The following is a 26,268-nucleotide window of genomic DNA, read 5'->3' on the forward strand; positions in this document are numbered from 1 at the left end:
TTTTACTAGGTGATGTTTGTACCCCGCGGGGACAGACAAACCAACACAGACAGAGAAGATGAGGCTGAACAAGATGAGATAAATCCCAATTAAAAGACTCAACGAAAAAGGGTATTATGTCAAAGCTTCTCCATTGGCCCTCGACTAGACAGTACCATCATTCAGTTCAGGGTCTGCATCCCAAATGGCACCCTATTCCTTATATAGTGCACTACTTTTGAACAGAGTCCTATGGGCCCTGGCCAGACGTAGTGCAGTAAAAGTAGTGCACTAGATAGGACAGGGTGCCATTTGGGACATAGCCAGAGAAGGCTATTAACATGTCGATGCACGAGGCCCAAAGAAGGGAGCGAGACAGTATGTCTAACACACAGCTGGGATCTCAATGTATGAAAGAAATACCCCCCCCCCCCTTCCAAGTTTCTCCACATCTGTGGCTAATTATTTTTGGTTCTCCCCACCCCGAATGGAAGATGCCCCCAGCACAGCTGGAGGCCCCTGTTCTCCTCTTGTTTTTCAACTCATCCCTCGCTCTTTCCAGGGAGCATAGGGGGCCCTCTCTCTCTCGCTCTCTCTCTCTCCCTCGCTCTCTCTCTGTCTTTCTCTCTCTTGCTCTCTCTACACTCCCCACTCTCTCTCTTTCTCCCCCCTCTCTCTCTCTCCTTCTCCCTGCCTCTCTCTCTCTCTCTCTCTCTCTCTCTCTCTCTCTCTCTCTCTCTCTCTCCTTCTCTCCCTCTCCCCCTCTCCCTCCCTCCCTCCCTCCCTCCCTCCCTCCCTCCCCCTCTCTCTCTCTCTCTCTCTCTCTCTCTCTCTCTCTCCTTCTCCCCCTCTCCCTCTCCCCCTCTCCCCCCCTCACTCCCTCTCTCTCTCTCTCTCTCTCTGTATTTTAGAACTCCAGACAGAAGATCCCTACAAAGGATCATCTCTAAGACTTTAGTCATAAACTGCTCAATTAACAGTCCATCTTCTATCTATTGATAGGATGGGGAGGAGGGGAGGGAGGAGGGGGATGGGGAGGGAGGGAGGGAGGAGGGGGATGTGGAGTTCTTCATCCTAAAGGCATTGGCTTCATCCCAAATCGCACCCTATTTCCTATATAGTGCCTTGCTTTTGTGTCATTTGGGACCAGTGGTGTACACCAGTACTAGGCCTGGTTTAGCGGTTACCATGGTTCCCCACCCGGCCACTCATTGCAACCAAGGCACGCCATTCTGTTCTCTGTGCTGAACAGAGCCGCCGATACTCCCCCTGACTCGGCCTATTGTTGGGTGCACAAGTGGCCCTCAGAGCAGAGGGGATGGGGATGAAAGGGTGGGGTCAGGGTTCATATCAAAGCCTCCCCATTGGGACTCAGAATTTCTGTTATCACATTATGTTGAGACACAAAAAGAGCCACAGTCTCAGAGAGAGAGAGAGCATCATGGAGAGAGAGAGAGAGAGAGAGAGAGAGAGAGAGAGAGAGAGAGAGAGAGAGAGAGAGAGAGAAAAGAGGGTGATAAGACAACATTCCTAACCTCCTGTCAGTGAGAGAGAGCAGCACAGAGGACAGCAGAGGAGCCTCCCAACCAAGCCAGATCCTCCCCAGTCCCTCCTAGTCTTCACTTTGTTCCACATCCAGAAGAGGACCCGTTACACTGTGCTGTGCTACCTACTGCTCGTTACCCAGCTCTTCTGTGAACCCTACCCGTACTGCTCGTTACCCTGCTCTTCTGTGAACCCTACCCGTACTGCTCTTTGCCGTGCTCTTCTGTGAACCCTACCCGTACTGCTCTTTACCGTGCTCTTCTGTGAACCCTACCCGTACTGCTCGTTACCCTGCTCTTCTGTGAACCCTACCCGTACTGCTCTTTGCCGTGCTCTTCTGTGAACCCTACCCGTACTGCTCTTTACCGTGCTCTTCTGTGAACCCTACCCGTACTGCTCGTTACCCTGCTCTTCTGTGAACCCTACCCGTACTGCTCGTTACCCTGCTCTTCTGTGAACCCTACCCATACTGCTCTTTACCGTGCTCTTCTGTTCAATAACAACTCTACTGCTGCTTCGTCCTACACCAGCTGTTGACAGCCAGACCAACGCCGACTAGTCAGCCACTCCACTTCCTCCTCACTGCACTAGTCAGCTACTCCACTAGCCCCTCACTGCACTGGGCAGCCACTCCACTTCCTCCTCACTGCACTGCACTTCCCTCAAGCAGTACACGCTGTCTGAGAAGAACACTGGACTGGTGGGTAAGTCTGATCTCTCTCTCTCTGGTTTTATTGAAGAATTTACCTTCTCTGTATTTGAGTTTAAGTGTTTTTTTGCAGAAAATGTCGCATGACAATGTCATAGTCTTCTGAGTGTCCACTCTCTCTCTCTCTTTCCCGGATATATGGAATTGTTTTATGGAATTGATATATGGAATTGATATATGGAATTGTTTTAAGATTGTCATACTATGTATCTTTTAGGTATTTGATTTAGAATTTTAGGACCCATTTATGTATCAAAAAAATATAGAAACAAATATTTGATAAAATATTGAATTTGGCCTTTACTACTTTTAGCCCAAAGAAACGTATTGAATATTCGTTTTTTTTTTAAATGGCAATAAAAAAGGTGTCTGTCCTGTATCTAGGAGAAATAAGAAAGCTCAGGAATAACATATATCTTTACACATATTTAACCCCTTTTTGGGGGGTTGGCACAACACTACAATACCTTCATACTTCCAGAAATTGTTTTAAACGGTACCGGTTACCTCCAGACGGGTCCCGTGATGCTTGTGGGGGTCGTAGAGCAAAATCGAGAACACCATCGTGTTCGTGAGAGTCTCATCTTTCCATATAGCTGTCGTATTAGTTCATACTGATTTTTTGGGATGCCTCCTGGTCTGACAAACACCTCTAACCGGGCTATCTGCATTGTGTCCCAGCACCCGCCAACCCCTCCATTTACGCTACTGCTACTCTCTGTTCATCATATATGCACAGTCACTTTAACCATATCTACATGTACATACTACCTCAATAAGCCTGACTAACAGGTGTCTGTATATATCCTTGCTACTCTCTGTTCATCATATATGCATAGTCACTTTAACCACACCTACATGTACATACTACCTCAATAAGCCTGACTAACAGGTGTCTGTATATAGCCTTGCTACTCTTTTTTCAAATGTCTTTTTACTGTTGTTTTATTTCTTTACTTACCTACACACACACACACACACACACACACACACACACACACACACACACACACACACACACACACACACACACACACACACACACACACACACACACACACACACACACACACACACACATACTTTTTTCCCCGGCACCATTGGTTAGAGCCTGTAAGTAAGCATTTCACTGTTAGGTCTACACCTGTTGTATTCGACGCACGTGACAAATAAACTTTGATTTGATTTGATTTGTAGCTCTGCCACCTCCCACCTCGGATGCGGAAAGCCGTCATTGGCGGATGAGTTGGATCGAGACGCAGCAAATGCAAAAAAAACAAAACATTTATCTTATTATCGTCCTGATTTTGACGGGGGATTTCATTCTTATATTTAATTAGATTGACTCATTAGACTCATATTATTAACTGGAGCATTTGACATGTTTGTGGTGTTTTGATCTGTGACTTCTCGAAGGCATCTTTACCACGGTCTTATCTACCGGTCTTATTTGTAGAGTTTTAGTTTTTTTGGGAGGATGAGACTTGTTCAAGTTGTCAAGGTCACTGGAGATAACAGGTCATTGTAACTCAATAGACATCGTACCTCGCTCCAATTCACAGAGCCAAATAAACCCAGCAAATTTATCAGCACACATGCAAGCCTCAAGTCTGGCTTCCTGCTGTGTGTTTTTCAGTTGGAGTTAGATTTGGAGTCAGATGAGATCTGTTTTCAGATGGTGGGTCAGTGAATCTCATCAGGTAACTTCTTTAACTCAGTAGAGATTTAGGGGAATTTGCCACTGTATTTTGTAGCCTTCAATTTGTGCTTTCAGTATTTTCTGTGGGAATCAACTCTTAACAGGGGTGACAGGTTCCTGTTAACCCCAGTGACAGGTTCCTGTTAACCCCAGTGACAGGTTCCTGTTAACCCCAGTGACAGGTTCCTGTTAACCCCAGTGACAGGTTCCTGTTAACCCCAGTGACAGGTTCCTGTTAACACCAGTGACAGGTTCCTGTTAACCCCAGTGACAGGTTCCTGTTAACCCCAGTGACAGGTTCCTGTTAACCCCAGTGACAGGTTCCTGTTAACACCAGTGACAGGTTCATGTTAAGCCCAGTGACAGGTTCCTGTGAACCCCAGTGACAGGTTCCTGTTAACCCCAGTGACAGGTTCCTGTTAACCCCAGTGACAGGTTCCTGTTAACCTCAGTGACAGGTTCCTGTGAATCCCAGTGACAGGTTCCTGTTAACCCCAGTGACAGGTTCCTGTTAACCCCAGTGACAGGTTCCTGTTAACCCCAGTGACAGGTTCCTGTTAACCCCAGTGACAGGTTCCTGTTAACACCAGTGACAGGTTCCTGTTAACCCCAGTGACAGGTTCCTGTTAACCCCAGTGACAGGTTCCTGTTAACCCCAGTGACAGGTTCCTGTTAACCCCAGTGACAGGTTCCTGTTAACCCCGGTGACAGGTTCCTGTTAACCCCGGTGACAGGTTCCTGTTAACCCCGGTGACAGGTTCCTGTTAACCCCGGTGACAGGTTCCTGTGAATCCCAGTGACAGGTTCCTGTTAACCCCAGTGACAGGTTCCTATTAACCCCAGTGACAGGTTCCTGTTAACCCCAGTGACAGGTTCCTGTGAACCCCAGTGACAGGTTCCTGTTAACCCCAGTGACAGGTTCCTGTGAACCCCAGTGACAGGTTCCTGTGAACCCCAGTGACAGGTTCCTGTTAACCCCAGTGACAGGTTCCTGTTAACCCCAGTGACAGGTTCCTGTTAACCCCAGTGACAGGTTCCTGTTAACCCCAGTGACAGGTTCCTGTGGAAAGTGTAATATGTCTAGAGAGAAGGCTGGGCTCTCCGCTGCAGAACCAACAGCAGTCCCATTTCCCCCTCACAAATGAAGGCTTTGAATAATCTCTCAAAACTATTATTGTGTCCCAAATCGCACCCTATTCCCTATATAGTGTGCACTACTTTTGACTATCTTCCCTGGTCAAAAGCAGTGCACTTGAATAGGGATTAGGGTGCCCATTTGGGACACAAACCTACCTAGTCTGATCCAAAGAATCCCCTCTTTCCTCTCTTGACTGCTGTACTGGGGCGAACACTCACACACATTTACACCATCAGATCATTGTGATAGAGGCTTCTGGGGGTTTATCTCCCTGTAGGGGGTTATTGTTGGAAGGATGAAGGGTTGTCACAGTAATAAATCAGTGGATTCTCCCCCCCATAGGGCTCTGGTCTAAAGTAGTGCACTATATAGGGAATAGGGTTCCATAGGGCTCTGGTCTAAAGTAGTGCACTATATAGGGAATAGGGTTCCATAGGGCTCTGGTCTAAAGTAGTGCACTATATCAGGAATAGGGTTCCATAGGGCTCTGGTCTAAAGTAGTGCACTATATAGGGAATAGGGTTCCATAGAGCTCTGGTCTAAAGTAGTGCACTATATCGGGAATAGGGTTCCATAGGGCTCTGGTCTAAAGTAGTGCACTATATCGGGAATAGGGTTCCATAGGGCTCTGGTCTAAAGTAGTGCACTATATCGGGAATAGGGTTCCATAGGGCTCTGGTCTAAAGTAGTGCACTATATCGGGAATAGGGTTCCATAGGGCTCTGGTCTAAAGTAGTGCACTATATCGGGAATAGGGTTCCATAGGGCTCTGGTCTAAAGTAGTGCACTATATCGGGAATAGGGTTCCATAGGGCTCTGGTCTAAAGTAGTGCACTATATCGGGAATAGGGTTCCATAGGGCTCTGGTCTAAAGTAGTGCACTATATCGGGAATAGGGTTCCATAGGGCTCTGGTCAAAACTAGGGCACCATGTAGAAAATTTGGGACGCAATTTGGGACGCCCCTACACAATGTAGAGGCAGAAGGTTGCATGGGAAATGCCGTCCCCTCGGAGTCCCACAGCTCCCCTGAACACTGTTTCACACCACGAGGAACAGACGGGGAAGACATCCGTCCTGAACACTGTTTCACACCACGAGGAACAGACGGGGAAGACATCCGTCCTGAACACTGTTTCACACCACGAGGAACAGACGGGGAAGACATCCGTCCTGCCAGTGATACTACATCTGACTGAGTTCTTATGTGACCTCTGGCTCTCTGAGGCTGTGTCCCAAATGGTCATCTATTCCCTATATAGTGCACTACTGTTGACGAGGACCCGTAAGGCTCTGGTGAAAAGTAGTGTACATAGGGAATAGTGCGTTTCTCAGTTGGTAGAGCGCGGTGCTTATAACAGGTAGTGGGTTTGATACCCAGGACCAACCATACGTAAACTGTAAGTCACTTTGGATAAAAGTGTCTGCTAAACGGCATATATTACAGATGTAGGATCTTAATTTGAGCCAGTTTGCTGTGGAAGGAAAATAATCCTGCAGCAACAGGAAATGTGAGTTTGTTTTTTTGTAGAGTTTGGTACATTTTACGTTTGCTCAAATCAAGTCAACAGTATTTAAGTGGAAATTACAAACTTTAGAACCCCATTTTAAACCTTGAATACAATACAAGGTTACATTGCCTGCCGTGCAGGAAAATTATCATCAACAAAAGAGTGATCAAATTAAGATGGTACATCTGTATAATAGGGTGCCATTTGGGAGTCACTCTGGCTCTCCGGTCAGCATGTATAGGAGAGAGAGCTGCTGGGGTTGAAGTTCTGAAATGGACAAAGGAGGGTTTTGAGCCTCCTCTCACACAGGAATGTCTCCACAGTTCCCAGGCAGTCCAGGACAAGCCTAGTTTTAGTGGGAGAGTTCCACAACTACGCAATATGACTTTCATCAATGAGTTATTCTGTTATTGTGAGTGGTTTATGTGAGTGTATCCCACTGACACAGTCCCCTCTGCTCACACATCTGTGGGATAATACGAACTTTCTCCGGTACACACCTCTTTTGTGCTTTCCTTGGAGGCTCTGATAATATTGATGTTTGGGCTTATTGTTTGGCTAACTGCTTACAGCTGTCCTGTGTTGCAGGCAGGGGAGTGGTGATTGGATACTACAAGTGATGTCGGAGGTCATAACAGAGAAAGGTGAATGTTGTCTTTTAGTAGGAGATTTAAACCACATTGAAGGACTTGGGAAATAAAATAGATTCTGCATTTTAGATTCAATGGGTGTTCAATGTTTTTACAAAAATATCTTCATCTGTGTTCAATGTTTTAAAAATGTCTTCATCTGTGTTCAATGTTTTTTTTTATGTCTTCATCTGTGTTCAATGTTTTAAAAATGTCTCCATCTGTGTTCAATGTTTTAAAAATGTCTTCATCTGTGTTCAATGTTTAAAAAAATGTCTTCATCTGTGTTCAATGTTTTAAAAAATGTCTTCATCTGTGTTCAATGTTTTAAAAATGTCTTCATCTGTGTTCAATGTTTTAAAAAATGTCTTCATCTGTGTTCAATGTTTTAAAAATGTCTTCATCTGTGTTCAATGTTTTAAAAATGTATTAATCTGTGTTCAATGTTTAAAAAAATGTCTTCATCTGTGTTCAATGTTTAAAAAAAGTCTTCATCTGTGTTCAATGTTTAAAAAAAATGTCTTCTTCTCTTCTTCAGCCAATAGACAGTTACAGTTGCATCTGTTGGGGCTGGAATATTCACAGAAGATTTGTTATTAGACTGGCGGCTGCAAGTAACACAACAGAAACATCACTTCTAAACCACCTGCGCACAAACGGTTAGGCCATTTCATCGGTGGAAGAGCCACACGGTCATTACTTATAATGGGACAAATTAGACAACTGGGTCAGACCAGGGGGTAATGTGACAAATCAGACAACTGGGCCAGACCAGGGGGTAATGTGACAAATCAGACAACTGGGCCAGACCAGGGGGTAATGTGACAAATTAGACAACTGGGTCAGACCAGGGGGTAATGTGACAAATCAGCAAGTGGGCCAGACCAGGGGGTAATGTGACAAATTAGACAACTGGGCCAGACCAGGGGGTAATGTGACAAATTAGACATCTGGGTCAGACCAGGGGGTAATGTGACAAATCAGACAACTGGGCCAGACCAGGGGGTAATGTGACAAATCAGACAACTGGGCCAGACCAGGGGGTAATGTGACAAATTAGACATCTGGGCCAGACCAGGGGGTAATGTGACAAATCAGACAACTGGGCCAGACCAGGGGGTAATGTGACAAATCAGACAACTGGGCCAGACCAGGGGGTAATGTGACAAATTAGACAACTGGGTCAGACCAGGGGGTAATGTGACAAATCAGCAAGTGGGCCAGACCAGGGGGTAATGTGACAAATTAGACAACTGGGCCAGACCAGGGGGTAATGTGACAAATTAGACATCTGGGTCAGACCAGGGGGTAATGTGACAAATCAGACAACTGGGCCAGACCAGGGGGTAATGTGACAAATCAGACAACTGGGCCAGACCAGGGGGTAATGTGACAAATTAGACATCTGGGCCAGACCAGGGGGTAATGTGACAAATTAGACAAGTGGGCCAGACCAGGGGGTAATGTGACAAATCAGACAACTGGGCCAGACCAGGGGGTAATGTGACAAATTAGACATCTGGGCCAGACCAGGGGGTAATGTGACAAATTAGACAAGTGGGCCAGACCAGGGGGTAATGTGACAAATCAGACAACTGGGCCAGACCAGGGGGTAATGTGACAAATCAGACAAGTGGGCCAGACCAGGGGGTAATGTGACAAATCAGACAAGTGGGCCAGACCAGGGGGTAATGTGACAAATCAGACAAGTGGACCAGACCAGGGGGTAATGTGACAAATCAGACAAGTGGGCCAGACCAGGGGGTAATGTGACAAATCAGACAAGTGGACCAGACCACAAGGTAATGTGACAAATCAGACAAGTGGGCCAGACCAGGGGGTAATGTGACAAATCAGACAAGTGGACCAGACCACAAGGTAATGTGACAAATCAGACAAGTGGGCCAGACCACAAGGTAATGTGACAAATCAGACAACTGGGCCAGACCAGGGGGTAATCTGACAAATCAGACAAGTGGGCCAGACCATGGGGTAATGTGACAAATCAGACAAGTGGGCCAGACCATGGGGTAATGTGACAAATCAGACAAGTGGGCCAGACCAGGGGGTAATGTGACAAATCAGACAAGTGGGCCAGACCAAAAGGTAATGTGACAAATCAGACAAGTGGGCCAGACCACAAGGTAATGTGACAAATCAGACAACTGGGCCAGACCAGGGGGTAATGTGACAAATCAGACAACTGGGCCAGACCAGGGGGTAATGTGACAAATCAGACAAGTGGGCCAGACCAGGGGGTAATGTGACAAATCAGACAAGTGGGCCAGACCAGGGGGTAATGTGACAAATCAGACAAGTGGGCCAGACCAGGTGGTAATGTGACAAATCAGGAAGTGGGCCAGACCAGGGGGTAATGTGACAAATCAGCAACTGGGCCAGACCAGGTGGTAATGTGAGAGATATCAGGGTGTGGCACCGACCTGGGTTCGAATACTATTTGAAATATTTCACTGTTTGTTCTAGTCTGCCTGGAGTGCCAGGTGGGCAGGGTTTGCAGTTTGGGACTACTCTGTTGGTCCATTAAGCCAGGGAAGTTTAATAAAGCACAGATAAAGTATTTTAAATAATTTCAAAATACTATTTGAACCCAGGTCTGGAATTGCATCTCAGAACAAGGTGTGGCTGTACGTGGCTACAGTACTGCTTCTGAGAGTGGAGCAACAAGGGTCAGTTATACTCTGGGGGGCATCTGTACATTCCTCTGGGACACAAACATCTCCTCTTACCTAGTAAAGTCAAGGTCAGTACCAAAAACAAATCCCCTCCCTCTCCCTAACCCATCCTCCCTATCTCCCTAACCCATCCTCCCTCCCTCTCCCTAACCCAGCCTCCCTATCTCCCTAACCCATCCTCCCTCCCTCTACCTAACCCAGCCTCCCTCCCTCTCCATAACCCATCCTCCCTCCCTCTACCTAACCCATCCTCCCTCCCTCTCCCTAACCCAGCCTCCCTCCCTCTACCTAACCCATCCTCCCTCCCTCTACCTAACCCATCCTCCCTCCCTCTCCCTAACCCAGCCCCCCTCCCTCTACCTAACCCATCCTCCCTCCCTCTACCTAACCCAGCCTCCCTATCTACCTAACCCATCACCCCTCCCTCTACCTAACCCATCCTCCCTCCCTCTACCTAACCCATCCTCCCTCCCTCTACCTAACCCAGCCTCCCTCCCTCTACCTAACCCAGCCTCCCTATCTCCCTATCTCCCTAACCCATCCTCCCTATCTCCCTAACCCATCCCCCCTCCCTCTCCCTAACCCAGCCTCCCTCCCTCTACCTAACCCATCCCCCCTCCCTATTTCCCTAACCCAGCCTCCCTCCCTCTACCTAACCCATCCCCCCTCCCTATTTCCCTAACCCAGCCTCCCTATCTCCCTAACCCATCCTCCCTCCCTCTCCCTAACCCATCCTCCCTCCCTCTACCTAACCCATCCTCCCTCCCTCTCCCTAACCCATCCTCCCTCCCTCTCCCTAACCCATCCCCCCTCCCTCTACCTAACCCATCCTCCCTATCTCCCTAACCCATCCCCCCTCCCTCTACCTAACCCATCCTCCCTCCCTCTACCTAACCCATCCCCCCTCCCTATCTCCCTAACCCAGCCTCCCTATCTCCCTAACCCATCCCCCCTCCCTCTCCCTAACCCAGCCTCCCTCCCTCTACCTAACCCATCCCCCCTCCCTATCTCCCTAACCCAGCCTCCCTATCTCCCTAACCCATCCTCCCTCCCTCTACCTAACCCATCCTCCCTATCTCCCTCTACCTAACCCATCCTCCCTCCCTCTACCTAACCCATCCTCCCTATCTCCCTCTACCTAACCCATCCTCCCTCCCTCTCCCTAACCCAGCCTCCCTCCCTCTACCTAACCCAGCCCCCCTCCCTCTACCTAACCCATCCTCCCTCCCTCTACCTAACCCAGCCTCCCTATCTACCTAACCCATCACCCCTCCCTCTACCTAACCCAGCCTCCCTCCCTCTACCTAACCCAGCCTCCCTCCCTCTACCTAACCCATCCTCCCTCCCTCTCCCTAACCCAGCCTCCCTCCCTCTACCTAACCCAGCCCCCCTCCCTCTACCTAACCCATCCTCCCTCCCTCTACCTAACCCAGCCTCCCTATCTACCTAACCCATCACCCCTCCCTCTACCTAACCCATCCTCCCTCCCTCTACCTAACCCATCCTCCCTCCCTCTACCTAACCCATCCTCCCTCCCTCTACCTAACCCATCCTCCCTCCCTCTACCTAACCCATCCTCCCTCCCTCTCCCTAACCCAGCCTCCCTCCCTCTACCTAACCCAGCCCCCCTCCCTCTACCTAACCCATCCTCCCTCCCTCTACCTAACCCAGCCTCCCTATCTACCTAACCCATCACCCCTCCCTCTACCTAACCCAGCCTCCCTCCCTCTACCTAACCCAGCCTCCCTCCCTCTACCTAACCCATCCTCCCTCCCTCTCCCTAACCCAGCCTCCCTCCCTCTACCTAACCCAGCCCCCCTCCCTCTACCTAACCCATCCTCCCTCCCTCTACCTAACCCAGCCTCCCTATCTACCTAACCCATCACCCCTCCCTCTACCTAACCCAGCCTCCCTCCCTCTACCTAACCCAGCCTCCCTCCCTCTACCTAACCCAGCCTCCCTCCCTCTACCTAACCCATCCTCCCTCCCTCTACCTAACCCATCCTCCCTCCCTCTACCTAACCCATCCTCCCTCCCTCTACCTAACCCATCCTCCCTCCCTCTACCTAACCCATCCTCCCTCCCTCTACCTAACCCATCCTCCCTCCCTCTACCTAACCCAGCCTCCCTCCCTATCTCCCTAACCCATACTCCCTCCCTCTACCTAACTGTGTAGTTCTGTGTAGTTAGGGTCTGTTGGTATATGAGACGTGTCTCCTGGTTTACAGGGTCTCTGTGTAGTTAGGGTCTGTTGGTATATGAGACATGTCTCCTGGTTTACAGGGTCTCTGTGTAGTTAGGGCCTGTTGGTATATGAGACGTGTCTCCTGGTTTACAGGGTCTCTGTGTAGTTAGGGCCTGTTGGTATATGAGACGTGTCTGTTGGTTTACAGGGTCTCTGTGTAGTTAGGGCCTGTTGGTATATGAGACGTGTCTTCCTGGTTTACAGGGTCTCTGTGTAGTTAGGGTCTGTTGGTATATGAGACGTGTCTGTTGGTTTACAGGGTCTCTGTGTAGTTAGGGCCTGTTGGTATATGAGACGTGTCTGTTGGTTTACAGGGTCTCTGTGTAGTTAGGGCCTGTTGGTATATGAGACGTGTCTGTTGGTTTACAGGGTCTCTGTGTAGTTAGGGCCTGTTGGTATATGAGACGTGTCTGTTGGTTTACAGGGTCTCTGTGTAGTTAGGGCCTGTTGGTATATGAGACGTGTCTGTTGGTTTACAGGGTCTCTGTGTAGTTAGGGCCTGTTGGTATATGAGACGTGTCTGTTGGTTTACAGGGTCTCTGTGTAGTTAGGGCCTGTTGGTATATGAGACGTGTCTGTTGGTTTACAGGGTCTCTGTGTAGTTAGGGCCTGTTGGTATATGAGACGTGTCTGTTGGTTTACAGGGTCTCTGTGTAGTTAGGGCCTGTTGGTATATGAGACGTGTCTGTTGGTTTACAGGGTCTCTGTGTAGTTAGGGCCTGTTGGTATATGAGACGTGTCTGTTGGTTTACAGGGTCTCTGTGTAGTTAGGGCCTGTTGGTATATGAGACGTGTCTGTTGGTTTACAGGGTCTCTGTGTAGTTAGGGTCTGTTGGTATATGAGACGTGTCTGTTGGTTTACAGGGTCTCTGTGTAGTTAGGGCCTGTTGGTATATGAGACGTGTCTGTTGGTTTACAGGGTCTCTGTGTAGTTAGGGCCTGTTGGTATATGAGACGTGTCTTCCTGGTTTACAGGGTCTGTGTTTTTTGGTACTTTTGGTAGTTTTTTCGGTCCCGGTTTAAATTACGTTCAGCTTATAAAGGCTTCATAAAGCCTTCCAAACACTACAATGATGTGTTACTAAGCAAAACATAACCCTATGTCATGCTTTTTTAAAGGGTTCATACATGTGGCGTAAACTGTGTGACATAATCACCCGTGTCGAATGTGACGTAAACATGTGCTTTATAAAGGGTGATATGTCATGCTGGAGGATGATACTCGCTCTAAAGAGAGGTCGTGTTGGTCACATCACTTCCCTTGATGAAAGCCCCCCTACAGGAAATTGAAAATGTCTTTCTTCTGGACACAAGTTACATGATCAGGGCTCCCGAGTGGTGCAGCGGTCGAAGGCATTACAGACCCTGGTTCGATCCCTGTATCACAACCTGCCGTGATCGGGAGTCCCATAGGGCGGCGCACAATTGGCCCAGTGTCGTCCGGGTTTGGCCCGGGGTAGGCCGTCATTGTAAAATAAGAATTTGTTCTTAAATGACTTGCTTAGTTAAATAAAGGTGAATTAAAATATGTAAAAACATGTTCCTCAGTACACAAAGGAACACACCACAATATAACAAGTCATACTGTGGGATTCTGGACCCACTCAGGTCTTTGACAACAATATAACAAGTCATACCGGGACTTCTGGACCCACTCAGGTCTTTGACAACAATATAACAAGTCATACCGGGACTTCTGGACCCACTCAGGTCTTTGACAACAATATAACAAGTCATACCGGGACTTCTGGACCCACTCAGGTCTTTGACAACAATATAACAAGTCATACCGGGACTTCTGGACCCACTCAGGTCTTTGACAACAATATAACAAGTCATACCAGGGCTTCTGGACCCACTCAGGTCTTTGACAACAATATAACAAGTCATACCGTGGGGTGCTGGACGCAGTCAGCTTTGCAGTTCAAATCAAATCAAACTGTATTTGTCACATGCGCCGAATACAACAGGTGTAGACCTTATAGTGAAATGCTTATTTACAAGCCCTTAACCAACAACGCAGTTTTAAGAAAAAACATGTTTAACGTAATATTGAAATTGAAATTAAAGTAAGAAAAATAACTAATCATTAACAAGCAACAAAATATTAACAGTTGAGAGGTTATATACAGGGGGTACCAGTACAGAGTCAATGTGGAGGCTATATACAGGGGGTACCAGTACAGAGTCAATGTGGAGGTTATATACAGGGGGTACCAGTACAGAGTCAATGTGGAGGCTATATACAGGGGGTACCAGTACAGAGTCAATGTGGAGGCTATATACAGGGGGTACCGGTACAGAGTCAATGTGGAGGCTATATACAGGGGGTACCAGTACAGAGTCAATGTGGAGGCTATATACAGGGGGTACCGGTACAGAGTCAATGTGGAGGCTATATACAGGGGGTACCGGTACAGAGTCAATGTGGAGGCTATATACAGGGGGTACCGGTACAGAGTCAATGTGGAGGCTATATACAGGGGGTACCAGTACAGAGTCAATGTGGAGGCTATATACAGGGGGTACCGGTACAGAGTCAATGTGGAGGCTATATACAGGGGGTACCAGTACAGAGTCAATGTGGAGGCTATATACAGGGGGTAGCGGTACAGAGTCAATGTGGAGGCTATATACAGGGGGTACCGGTACAGAGTCAATCTGCGGGGGTACCGGTTAGTCGAGGTAATTGAGGTAATATGTACATGTAGGTAGAGTTAAAGTGACTATGCATAGATAATAAACAGAGAGCAGCAGTGTAAAAATTGGTGGTGGGGTTGGGACAATGCAAATAGTCCAGGTAGCCATTTGATTAGCTGTTCAGGAGTCTTATGGCTTGGGGGTACAAGCTGTTAAGAAGCCTTTTGGACCTAGACTTGGTGCTCCGATACCGCTTTCCGGGTCTCTGACCTCCTCCCTATGGGCTGTCTCATCGTTGTTGGTGATCAGGCCTACCACTGTTGTGTCGTCTGCAAACTTAATGATGGTGTTGGAGTCGTGCTTGGCCATGCAGTCATGGGTTAACAGGGGGTACAGGAAGGGACTGAGTACGCACCCCCGAGGGGCGTGTGTGGCAGATGTGTTGTTACCTACCCTAACTACCTTGGGGCGGCCCGTCAGGAAGTCCAGGATCCAGTTGCAGAGGGAGGTGTTTAGTCCCAGAGTCCTTAGCTTAGTGATGAGCTTTGAGGGTACTATGGTGATTAACGCTGAGCTGTAGTCAATGAATAGCATTCTCACATAGGTGTTCCTTTTGTCCGGGTGGGAAAGGGCAGTGTGGAGTGCAATAGAGATTGCGTCATCTGTGGATCTGTTAGGGCAATATGCAAATTGTAGTGGGTCTAGGGTTTCTGGAAAAATCGTGTTTCAAAGCCTTTCAAAGCACTTCATGGCTACAGGCGTGAGTGCTACCGGTCGGTAGTCATTTAGGCAGGTTGCCTTTGTGTTCTTGGGCACAGGGACTATGGCGGTCTGCTTTAAACATGTTGCTATTACAGACTCAGACAGGGACATATTGAAAATGTAAGTGAAGACATTTGCCAGTTGGTCAGCGCATGCATGATGCACACGTCCTGTAATCGTCTGGCCCTGCGGCCTTGTGAATGTTGACCTGTTTAAAGGTCTTACTCACATCGGCTACGGAGAGCGTGATCACACAGTTGTCCGGAACGGCTGATGCTCTCGTGCATGTTTCAGTGTTGTTTGCCTCGAAGCGAGCATAGAAGTAATTTAGCTTGTCAGGTACGCTCGTGTCACTGGGCAGCTCGCGGCTGGGCTTCCCTTTGTAGTCTGTGATAGTTTGCAAACCCTGCCACATCCGACGAGCATCGGAGCCGGTTTAGTATGATTCGATCTTAGTCCTGTACTGAAGCTTTGCCTGTTTGATGGTTCGTCGGAGGGCATAGCGGGATTTCTTATAAGCTTCCGAGTCCTGCTCCCAGAAAGCGGCAGCTCTACCCTTTAGCTCAGTGCGGATGTTGCCTGTAATCCATGGCTTCTGGTTGGGGTATGTACAGCTGAAGTCGGAAAGTTTACATACACTTAGGTTGGAGTCATTAACTTCTTATGGCTGCAGGGGCAGTATTGAGTAGCTTGGATGAAAGGTGCACAGAGGTGCCCAGAGTAAACGGCCTGCTCCTCAGTCATAGTTGCTAATATATGCATAGTATTATTAGTATTGGATAGAAAACACTCTGACGTTTCTAAAACTGTTTGAATTATGTCTGTGAGTATAACAGAACTCATATGGCAGGCAAAAACGTGAGAAGTTCCACTTCCTGTTTTGGATTTTTTTCTGGGGCTGCTAGATTTTCAACCAAGCTCCCAATGAAATTACAGCGAGATATGGATGAGTTTTCACTTCCTACGGCTTCCACTAGATGTCAACAGTCAATAGAACTTTGTCTGATGACTCTAATGTGAAGGGGGGCCGAAGGAGACAGGAATGAGTAATCACTGCCATGAAGTGACCACGCATTGAACACGCGCGTTCACGTGATAGGCAGCTCCGTTCCATCGCTCAACTGAAGTCAATGTAATTCTCCGGTTGGAACGTTATTCAAGATGTATGTTAACAACATTCTAAAGATTGATTCAGTACATCATTTGACATGTTTCTACTGACTGTTACGGAACTTTTGGACATTTCGTCACGTTATAGTGGACGCGCTTTGTGACTTTGGAATTGTTTACCAAATGCGCTAACCAAAGTAGCTAATTGGACATAAATAACGGACATTATCGAACAAATCAAGCATTTATTGTGGACCTGGGATTCCTAGGACTGCATTCTGATGAAGTTCATCAAAGGTAAGGAAACATTTATCATGTATTTTCTGGTTTCTGTTGACTCCAACATGGCGGCTAATTTGGCTATTGTTCTGAGCGCCGTCTCAGATTATTGCATGGTTTGCTTTTTCTGTAAAGTTTTTTTGAAATCTGACACAGCGGTTGCATTAAGGAGAGGTATATCTAGAATTCCTTGTGTATAACTTGTATTATCATCTTCATTTATGATGAGTATTTCTGTTGAAACGATGTGGCTATGCAGATTTTTTTATATAAATATGAACTTTATCAAACAAAACATGCATGTATTGTGTAACATGAAGTCCTATGAGTGTCATCTGATGAAGATCATCAAAGGTTAGTGATTCATTTTATCTCTATTTCTGCTTTTTGTGACTGCTATCCTTCGCTGGAAAAATGGCTGTGCTTATTGTGGTTTGGTGGTGACCTAACATAATCGCTTGTAGTGCTTTCGCTGAAAAGCATATTTGAAATCGGACACTTTGGTGGGATTAACAACAAGATTACCTTTAAAATGATATAAAACACATGTATGTTTGAGGAATTTTAATTATGAGATTTCTGTTGTTTGAATTTGGCGCCCTGCACTTTCACTGGCTGTTGTCATATCGATCTCATTAGTGGGATTGCAGCCATAAGAAGTTTTAAAACTCGTTTTTCAACCACTCCACAAATTTGTTGTTAACAAACTATAGTTTTGGCAAGTCGGTTAGGACATCTACTTTGTGCATGACACAAGTCATTTTCCAACAATTGTTTACAGACTGATTATTGTATTTATAATTCACTGAATCACAATTCCAGTTGACTGTGCCTTTAAACAGCTTGGAAAATTCCTGAAAATTTGAGTCAATTGGAGGTGTACCTGTGGATGTATTTCAAGGCTTACCTTCAAACTCAGTGCCTCTTTGCTTGACATCATGGGAAAATCAAAATAAATCAGCCTCAGAAGACCTCAGAAAACAAATTGTAGACCTCCACAAGTCTGGTTCATCCTTGAGAGCAATTTCCAAATGCCTGAAGGTACCACGTTCATCTGTACAAACAATAGTACGCAAGTATAAACACCATGGGACCACGCAGCCATCATACCGCTCAGGAAGGAGACGCGTTCTGTCTCCTAGAGATAAATGTACTTTGGTGCGAAAAGTGCAAATCAATCCAAGAAACAAAAGCAAAGGACCTTGTGAAGATGATGGAGGAAACAGGTACAAAAGTATCTATATCCACAGTAAAACGAGTCCTATATCGACATAACCTGAAAGGCCGCTCAGCAAGGAAGAAGTCACTGCTCCAAACCGCCATAAAAAAGCCAGACTACGGTTTGCAACTGCACATGGGGACAAAGATCGTACTTTTTAGAGAAATGTCCTTTGGTCTGATGAAACAAAAATTAAACTGTTTGGCCATAATGACCATCGTTATGTTTGGAGGAAAAAGGGGGAGGCTTGCAAGCCGAAGAACACCATCCCAACCATGAAGCACGGGGGTGGCAGCATCATGTTGTGTGGATGCTTTACTGCAGGAGGGACTGGTGCACTTCACAAAATAGATGGCATCATGAGGGAGGAAAATTATGTGGATATATTGAAGCAACATCTCAAGACAACAGTCAGGAAGTTAAAGCTTGGTCGCAAATGGGTCTTCCAAATGGACAATGACCCCAAGCACACTTACAAAGTTGTGGCAAAATGGCTTAAGAACAACAAAGTCAAGGTATTGGAGTGGCCATCACAAAGTCCTGACCTCAATCCTATAGATAATTTGTTGGAAGAATTGAAAAAGTGTGTGCTTTGTAGGAGGCCTACAAACCTGACTCAGTTACACCAGCTCTGTCAGGAGGAATGGGCCAAAATTCTTATTGTGGGAAGCTTGTGAAAGGCTACCCAAAACGTTTGACCCAAGTTAAACAATGTAAAGGCAATTCTACCAAATACTAATTGAGTGTATGTAAACTTCTGACCCACTGGGAATGAGATGAAAGAAATAAAAGCTGAAATAAATCATTCTCTCCACTATTATTCTGACATTTCACATTCTTAAAATAAAGTGGTGATCCTAACTGACCTAAAACAGGGAATATTTACTGGGATTAAATGTCAGGAATTGTGAAAAACTGAGTTTAAATGTATTTGGCTAAGGTGTACGTACATGTATGTGGTTAAACTTCCGAACTGTACGTACAGTCACTGTGGGGACGACATCATCGATGCACTTATTGATGAAACCAGTGACTGATGTGGTGTACTCCTCAATGCCATCGGAAGAATCCCGGAACATATTCCAGTCTGTGCTAGCAAAACAGTCCTTCAGCTTAGCATCTGCTTCATCTGACCAATTTTTTATTGACCAAGTCACTGGTGCTTCCTGCTTTCATTTTTTACTTGTAAGCAGGAATCAGGAGGATAGAATTATGGCCAGATTTTTTGTTTGATTTTGATTCACCCCCAAAGGTTGAAGATCACAACCCCTGACTGTTATAGCAGTTTCTACTTCCTGATGTTGTGTTTCAAATGTTCCTTTAGGATGTGTTTAACAGTGGAATGTTTAATCTGTGAACCAATGTGTTATCTTTGTGGGTGTTATCATGTGTTATAACTATAGAAATAAAAATAATAACAGTATTTCTATATTCATTAATAATAATAGTTAGGTTTAAAAAAGTATTATTCTCTAAGCTACATAGCCTATGCGTGCGTTGGTACTTTACCCATGATGTCATCTGTAGTTCAGGTATGTTTCTAGTTCAGTCGGCCTATCGTAGAGCAGATCAGTTGTACTTTACACATGATGTCATCTGTAGTTCATGTATGTTTTTAGTTCAGTCGGCCTATCGTAGAGCAGATCAGTTGTACTTTACACATGATGTCATCTGTAGTTCATGTATGTTTCTAGTTCAGTCGGCCTATCGTAGAGCAGATCAGTTGTACTTTACACATGATGTCATCTGTAGTTCAGGTATGTTTTTAGTTCAGTCGGCCTATCTTAGAGCAGATCAGTTGTACTTTACACATGATGTCATCTGTAGTTCATGTATGTTTTTAGTTCAGTCGGCCAATCTTAGAGCAGATCAGTTGTACTTTACACATGATGTCATCTGTAGTGCATGTTCCACATCAGTCACCGGCTTCATCAATAAGTGTATCAATGACGTCGTCCCCACAGTGACCGTACGTACATACCTCAACCAGAAGCCATGGATTACAGGCAACCTTCGCACTGAGCTAAAGGCTAGAGCTGCCGCTTTCAAGGAGTGGGACTCTAACCCGGAAGCTTATAAGAAATCCCGCTATGCCCTCCGAAGAACCATCAAACAGGCAAAGCATCAATACAGAACTAAGATCGAATCATACTACACCGGCTCCGACGCTCGTCGGATGTGGCAGGGCTTGCAAACTATTAGACTACAAAGGGAAGCACAGCCGAGAGCTGCCCAGTGACACAAGCCTACCAAACGAGCTAAATAACTTCTATGCGCGCAACAATGAAGCATGCATGAGAACACCAGCTGTTCCAGGCGACTGTGTGTCAAGCTCTCCGTAGCGCTCTCCATAGCCGATGTGAGTAAGACGCAGGGCCAGATGTATTAGAAGGACGTGTACTCAGAGCATGCGCTGACCAACTGTCAAGTGTCTTCACTGACATTTTCAACCTCTCCCTGACCGAGTCTGTAAAACCTACATGTTTCAAGCAGACCACCATAGTCCCTGTTCCCAAGAACACCAAAGTAACCTACCTAAATGACTACTAATCCATAGCACTCGTGTCTGTAGCCATGAAGTTCTTTGAAAGGCTGGTCATGGCTCACATCAACACCATCATCCCAGAAACCCTAGACCCACTCCACTTCGCATACCGCCCCAACAGATCCACAGATGATGCAATCTCTATTGCACTCCTTCAAAGCTCATCACTAAGCCAACAGGTCTCTTATCTGGCTCTGGTTGTTCTGTGCTGAGGACCCTGTTGCAGTCACTGCTGCTGAGCTGTTCTTCTGTACTGCGTGTTGTGGCTGACTAGATGCTCTGCCAGGGATGTCTGGAGGGGATTTGAGGACCAAGAGCTGCATGGGGACTGGGGCCAGTGGGTTCTCTGTAGCTTGGGGCTCCTTGGATGTTGAGGAGGGGCCTGGGGACTAGTGCCTGTTAGTCTCTGGGCTTGGTGTGGGTATTTGAGAGGGTCCGGTCCAGGGCAGTGTCTTTCAGTTATTTTTCAAAGAGACTCCCGCTCTTGCTGAGGTGCACATGGTCATAGAAGTGATGAGGCTGAAAGTCCCAGTGAAGCATCAGGTGCACCTTTGTCAGAGGGGAAGAGGTCTGTGATACCTCTGTGTAGATGACTCACACGTCTAGTCTGAGGAAAAGAGTGGCGAGAGTGATTCTGGCTAATGTGAACTCTTTGGTAACGTTGGTAGCCACGTGGCTCAGAGCTATGGCCACGTCGGCAGTGTGGCTGGGCTGGTATCTGATGACCTCTTCCTTCAGCTCCTGTATCTCTCTCTGTATATCTGATGACCTCTTCCTTCAGCTCCTGTATCTCTCTGTATGTCTGATGACCTCTTCCTTCAGCTCCTGTATCTCTCTCTGTATGTCTGATGACCTCTTCCTTCAGCTCCTGTATCTCTCTCTGTATATCTGATGACCTCTTCCTTCAGCTCCTGTATCTCTCTGTATATCTGATGACCTCTTCCTTCAGCTCCTGTATCTCTCTCTGTATATCTGATGACCTCTTCCTTCAGCTCCTGTATCTCTCTGTATGTCTGATTACCTCTTCCTTCAGCTCCTGTATCTCTCTGTATGTCTGATGACCTCTTCCTTCAGCTCCTGTATCTCTCTCTCTGGTGGCTGTGGTCCGACAGTGGAGGTCATTATCTCTCTCTCTCTCTCTCTCTCTCTCTCTCTCTCTCTCTCTCTCTCTCTCTCTCTCTCTCTCTCTCTCTCTCTCTCTCTCTCTCTCTCTCTCTCTCTCTCTCTCTCTCTCTCTCTCTCTCTCTCTCTCTCTGTGTGTGTGTCTCCCTCTTTCTCTCTCTCCTCTCTCTCCCCAGAGATGAAGATACAGACCACTCCCACCATGGGCATGGACGCCCTGACGTCCATCCTGTCCAACGCGTCTTCAGAGAGTAGCTGTGCTCCTGTAGACAACACTGTGGAGAACATGGTGTTTGGAGGTTACTACATTCTGGTCTTTCTCCTGGCGCTCAATGGTAATGTTATGTTATGTTACATTATGTTATGTTACATTATGTTATGTTACATTATGTTATGTTACGTAATGATATGTTAAGTTACGTAATGTTATGTTATGTTGCGTTGCGGTGTGTTGTGTTATGTTTTGTTCCATTATGTTGTGTTATGTTCGCTATATAGCCTACCTTGACAGTTATTGTTGAGAGATATCCTCTTCCTCCACCCTAGTTGAGATATCCTCTTCATCCACCCTAGTTGAGATATCCTCTTCCTCCACCCTAGTTGAGATATCCTCTTCCTCCACCCTAGTTGAGATATCCTCTTCATCCACCCTAGTTGAGATATCCTCTTCCTCCACCCTAGTTGAGATATCCTTCTTCCTCCACCCTAGTTGAGATATCCTCTTCATCCACCCTAGTTGAGATATCCTCTTCCTCCACCCTAGTTGAGATATCCTTCTTCCTCCACCCTAGTTGAGATATCCTCTTCCTCCACCCTAGTTGAGATATCCTTCTTCATCCACCCTAGTTGAGATATCCTCTTCCTCCACCCTAGTTGAGATATCCTCTTCATCCACCCTAGTTGAGATATCCTTCTTCATCCACCCTAGTTGAGATATCCTTCTTCCTCCACCCTAGTTGAGATATCCTCTTCCTCCACCCTAGTTGAGATATCCTCTTCCTCCACCCTAGTTGAGATATCCTCTTCATCCACCCTAGTTGAGATATCCTCTTCCTCCACCCTAGTGGAGATATCCTTCTTCCTCCACCCTAGTTGAGATATCCTCTTCCTCCACCCTAGTTGAGATATCCTCCTCCTCCACCCTAGTTGAGATATCATCTTCATCCACCCTAGTTGAGATATCCTCTTCATCCACCCTAGTTGAGATATCCTCTTCGTCCACCCTAGTTGAGATATCATCTTCATCCACCCTAGTTGAGATATCCTCTTCCTCCACCCTAGTTGAGATATCCTCTTCATCCACCCTAGTTGAGATATCCTCTTCATCCACCCTAGTTGAGATATCATCTTCCTCCACCCTAGTTGAGATATCCTCTTCATCCACCCTAGTTGAGATATCCTCTTCATCCACCCTAGTTGAGATATCCTCTTCCTCCACCCTAGTTGAGATATCCTCTTCATCCACCCTAGTTGAGATATCCTCTTCGTCCACCCTAGTTGAGATATCCTCTTCCTCCACCCTAGTTGAGATATCCTCTTCCTCCACCCTAGTTGAGATATTCTCTTCATCCACCCTAGTTGAGATATCCTCTTCATCCACCCTAGTTGAGATATCCTCTTCCTCCACCCTAGTTGAGATATCCTCTTCCTCCACCCTAGTTGAGATATCCTCTTCCTCCACCCTAGTTGAGATATCCTTCTTCCTCCACCCTAGTTGAGATATCCTCTTCCTCCACCCTAGTTGAGATATCCTCTTCATCCACCCTAGTTGAGATATCCTCTTCATCCACCCTAGTTGAGATATCCTCTTCCTCCACCCTAGTTGAGATATCCTCTTCCTCCACCCTAGTTGAGATATCCTCTTCATCCACCCTAGTTGAGATATCCTTCTTCCTCCACCCTAGTTGAGATATCCTTCTTCCTCCACCCTAGTTAAGATATCCTCTTCCTCCACCCTAGTTGAGATATCCTCTTCATCCACCCTAGTTGAGATATCCTCTTCCTCCACCCTAGTTGAGATAACCTCTTCCTCCACCCTAGTTGAGATATCCTCTTCATCCACCCTAGTTGAGATATCCTCTTCATCCACCCTAGTTGAGATATCCTTCTTCATCCACCCTAGTTGAGATATCCTCTTCCTCCACCCTAGTTGAGATATCCTCTTCCTCCACCCTAGTTGAGATATCCTTCTTCCTCCACCCTAGTTGAGATATCCTTCTTCATCCACCCTAGTTGAGATATCCTCTTCATCCACCCTAGTTGAGATATCCTCCTCATCCACCCTAGTTGAGATAAGGAGTTTGAGATCTAATAAATGAGATCAGTACAAGTCTCGTTCTTTCACCACAACAGGTAACGCCTTGGCCCTCTGGATCTTCTCCCGGCAGCGTGGCACATCCTCTCCCGCTAACGTCTTCCTGTTGCACCTGGCTGTGGCCGACCTCTCCTACGTCATAATCCTGCCGCTCCGTGCCACATACCACCTCACGGGGGGCCACTGGCCGTTCGGCGAGGTTCCGTGTCGAGTCGCCGGCTTCCTGTTCTATGTCAACATGTACGCGAGTCTCTACTTCTTGGCGTGCGTGGCCGGGGACCGCTACCTGGCCGTGGTGCACGCCGTGAGGTCACTGAAGATCCGCCGTGCCCGCTACGCCCACACCATCAGTTTCTCCCTGTGGGCGCTGGTCACTGTCTCCATGGCGCCCCTGCTGGTCACCCCCCAGACTGCGGAGGTGGACGGGATGACGGTGTGTCTGCAGCTGTACAGGGAGAAAGCCTCCCGTAAGGCCCTCGTCTCTTTAGCCGTAGCCTTCACCCCTCCTTTCCTCTCCACGCTGTCCTGCTACCTGCTCATCATCCACAGCCTGAGGAGAGGATCCCGACTGGAGCCCCAGCTGAAGCTGCGAGCCCTGAGGACCATCGGCCTGGTCATGCTGATCTACGTGGTGTGCTTCCTGCCGTACCACGTCTCCAGAGCCACGTTCATCCTGGGGTACGCCCACCCAGATGTCTCCTGCCAGACCAGGCGGGGTCTGTCGCTGGCCAACCGCGTCACCTCCTCCCTCACCTGTCTGAACGGGGGCCTGGATCCTCTGGTATACCTGTTTGGGGCCGAGAAGTTCCGGGGAACGGTGAGGAGGCTGTTCTTGAGAGACAGGGCCGGGGGATCAGGGGCCACCAGTGCAGGAGAGCTGAAGGGAACACACGAGAGCTCTGTCAGCATCAAGTCTGAGTTCTGAGAAGCTGGAGGTGGAACCATCTGAAATTTGAACTTTATCTGACGGACTTATTTTTAAGCTATTTTTTTAATACATTTTTCTACCTGTTTTCACTCAAGCCTCTGCCATCTCAATGCTTATTTGTATACTGCCGCTCCTGTCCATATGGGACTGTATCTTTGTTCTATACTGCCACCTCCTGTCCATATGGGACTGTAACTTTGTTCTATACTGCCACCTCCTGTCCATATGGGACTGTATCTTTGTTCTATACTGCCTCCTCCTGTCCATATGGGACTGTATCTTTGTTCTATACTGCCTCCTCCTGTCCATATGGGACTAACTTTGTTCTATACTGCCGCTCCTGTCCATACGGGACTGTATCTTTGTTCTATACTGTCTCCTCCTGTCCATATGGGACTGTAACTTTGTTCTATACTGCCTCCTCCTGTCCATATGGGACTGTAACTTTGACTTTGGGAAATCAATTTGTTTGTTTCATCATCGTCTCTCTTCAGTTGTAACTGTTTTCAACCCTGCCAAAGTGCTGGTAAAGACCAAATCAATGCCATCCCAGTTGTAATTCTAGTTGTACAGTATTTTGCGTAAAACATTATTATTATTATTTTTTAAAGGAGGGAATGCGTGCCTTCTACTCTTAGTCTGTTAACTCTTTAAAATCATGCTTAGTAATGACTAATATGCTTTTGGGCAAGGTTATTATTACGATAATACAATCTTATTCTCACTAATTAAAGTGTATCTTCAATGTTATTTCATGTTACAATCAAATGCATTTACTGTATATTTCCTCATGTAATCTCCATTAACATTTCTTTTGTCGTCCTATTACCAAAAAATAAATAAAAAATAAATCTAGCCATTCATTTCAAAATTATATATCGGATAAATCTCTTACCGACTTTCTAGCAAAAAGTTATGTTTGACGCTGAGGTTAGTCATCAGTGTATACAAATGTATGTGTTTGGACATGAGTTTGCCTGTTTGTTTACACGTTTCCTCATTGTAATTGCTATGCATCCTGACATAACATTTGAGATACTGCAGAGAGGGAGCTATAGGGCTTCGTGCAGTAAACACAGTCTGGGTGCATAAAGACAACTGTTCTCACCTAAAATATCTCATGGCCTTTGTGTTATTTATACATTTCACTGTATCTTCACTTTCGGACTGTAAATTAATAAATTGTTACATATATAAATATA

The 26,268-nt window shown here is 46.7% G+C and overlaps 1 protein-coding gene across 4 annotated transcripts; it reads left to right on the forward strand.

Annotated features, from left to right (window-relative positions):
• Positions 1-1,495: 1,495 nt before the first annotated feature.
• On the forward strand, positions 1,496-26,268 carry gpr17 (G protein-coupled receptor 17). Of its 4 annotated transcripts, none has more exons than XM_071346596.1 (4): positions 1,496-2,228; positions 7,169-7,224; positions 22,001-22,159; positions 24,177-26,268. In XM_071346596.1, exons 2-4 carry the CDS (start codon positions 7,200-7,202, stop codon positions 25,061-25,063), a joined length of 1,071 nt encoding a protein of 356 aa, XP_071202697.1. In that variant the 5' UTR covers positions 1,496-2,228; positions 7,169-7,199; the 3' UTR covers positions 25,064-26,268. The 4 variants fall into 4 exon arrangements, with proteins under 4 accessions (XP_071202697.1, XP_071202698.1, XP_071202699.1 ...); XM_071346599.1 differs by lacking the exon at positions 1,496-2,228 and adding an exon at positions 7,748-7,868 and having other exon boundaries at positions 7,196-7,224; XM_071346597.1 differs by lacking the exon at positions 7,169-7,224 and having other exon boundaries at positions 1,497-2,228.

Source organism: Salvelinus alpinus, chromosome 16, assembly GCF_045679555.1.
Source record: "Salvelinus alpinus chromosome 16, SLU_Salpinus.1, whole genome shotgun sequence".
NCBI classification, from domain to species: domain Eukaryota; kingdom Metazoa; phylum Chordata; class Actinopteri; order Salmoniformes; family Salmonidae; genus Salvelinus; species Salvelinus alpinus.

What these genes read in the sequence shown, in the direction of transcription:
- gpr17 (XM_071346596.1), top strand. Translation starts at nt 7,200, where the DNA reads ATGTCGGAGGTCATAACAGAGAAAG. An exon ending in GGAGGTCATAACAGAGAAAG is followed by an intron (nt 7,225 to 22,000) that starts GTGAATGTTGTC and finishes CTCTCTCCCCAG; the next exon opens with AGATGAAGATACAGACCACT. An exon ending in CTTTCTCCTGGCGCTCAATG is followed by an intron (nt 22,160 to 24,176) that starts GTAATGTTATGT and finishes TCACCACAACAG; the next exon opens with GTAACGCCTTGGCCCTCTGG.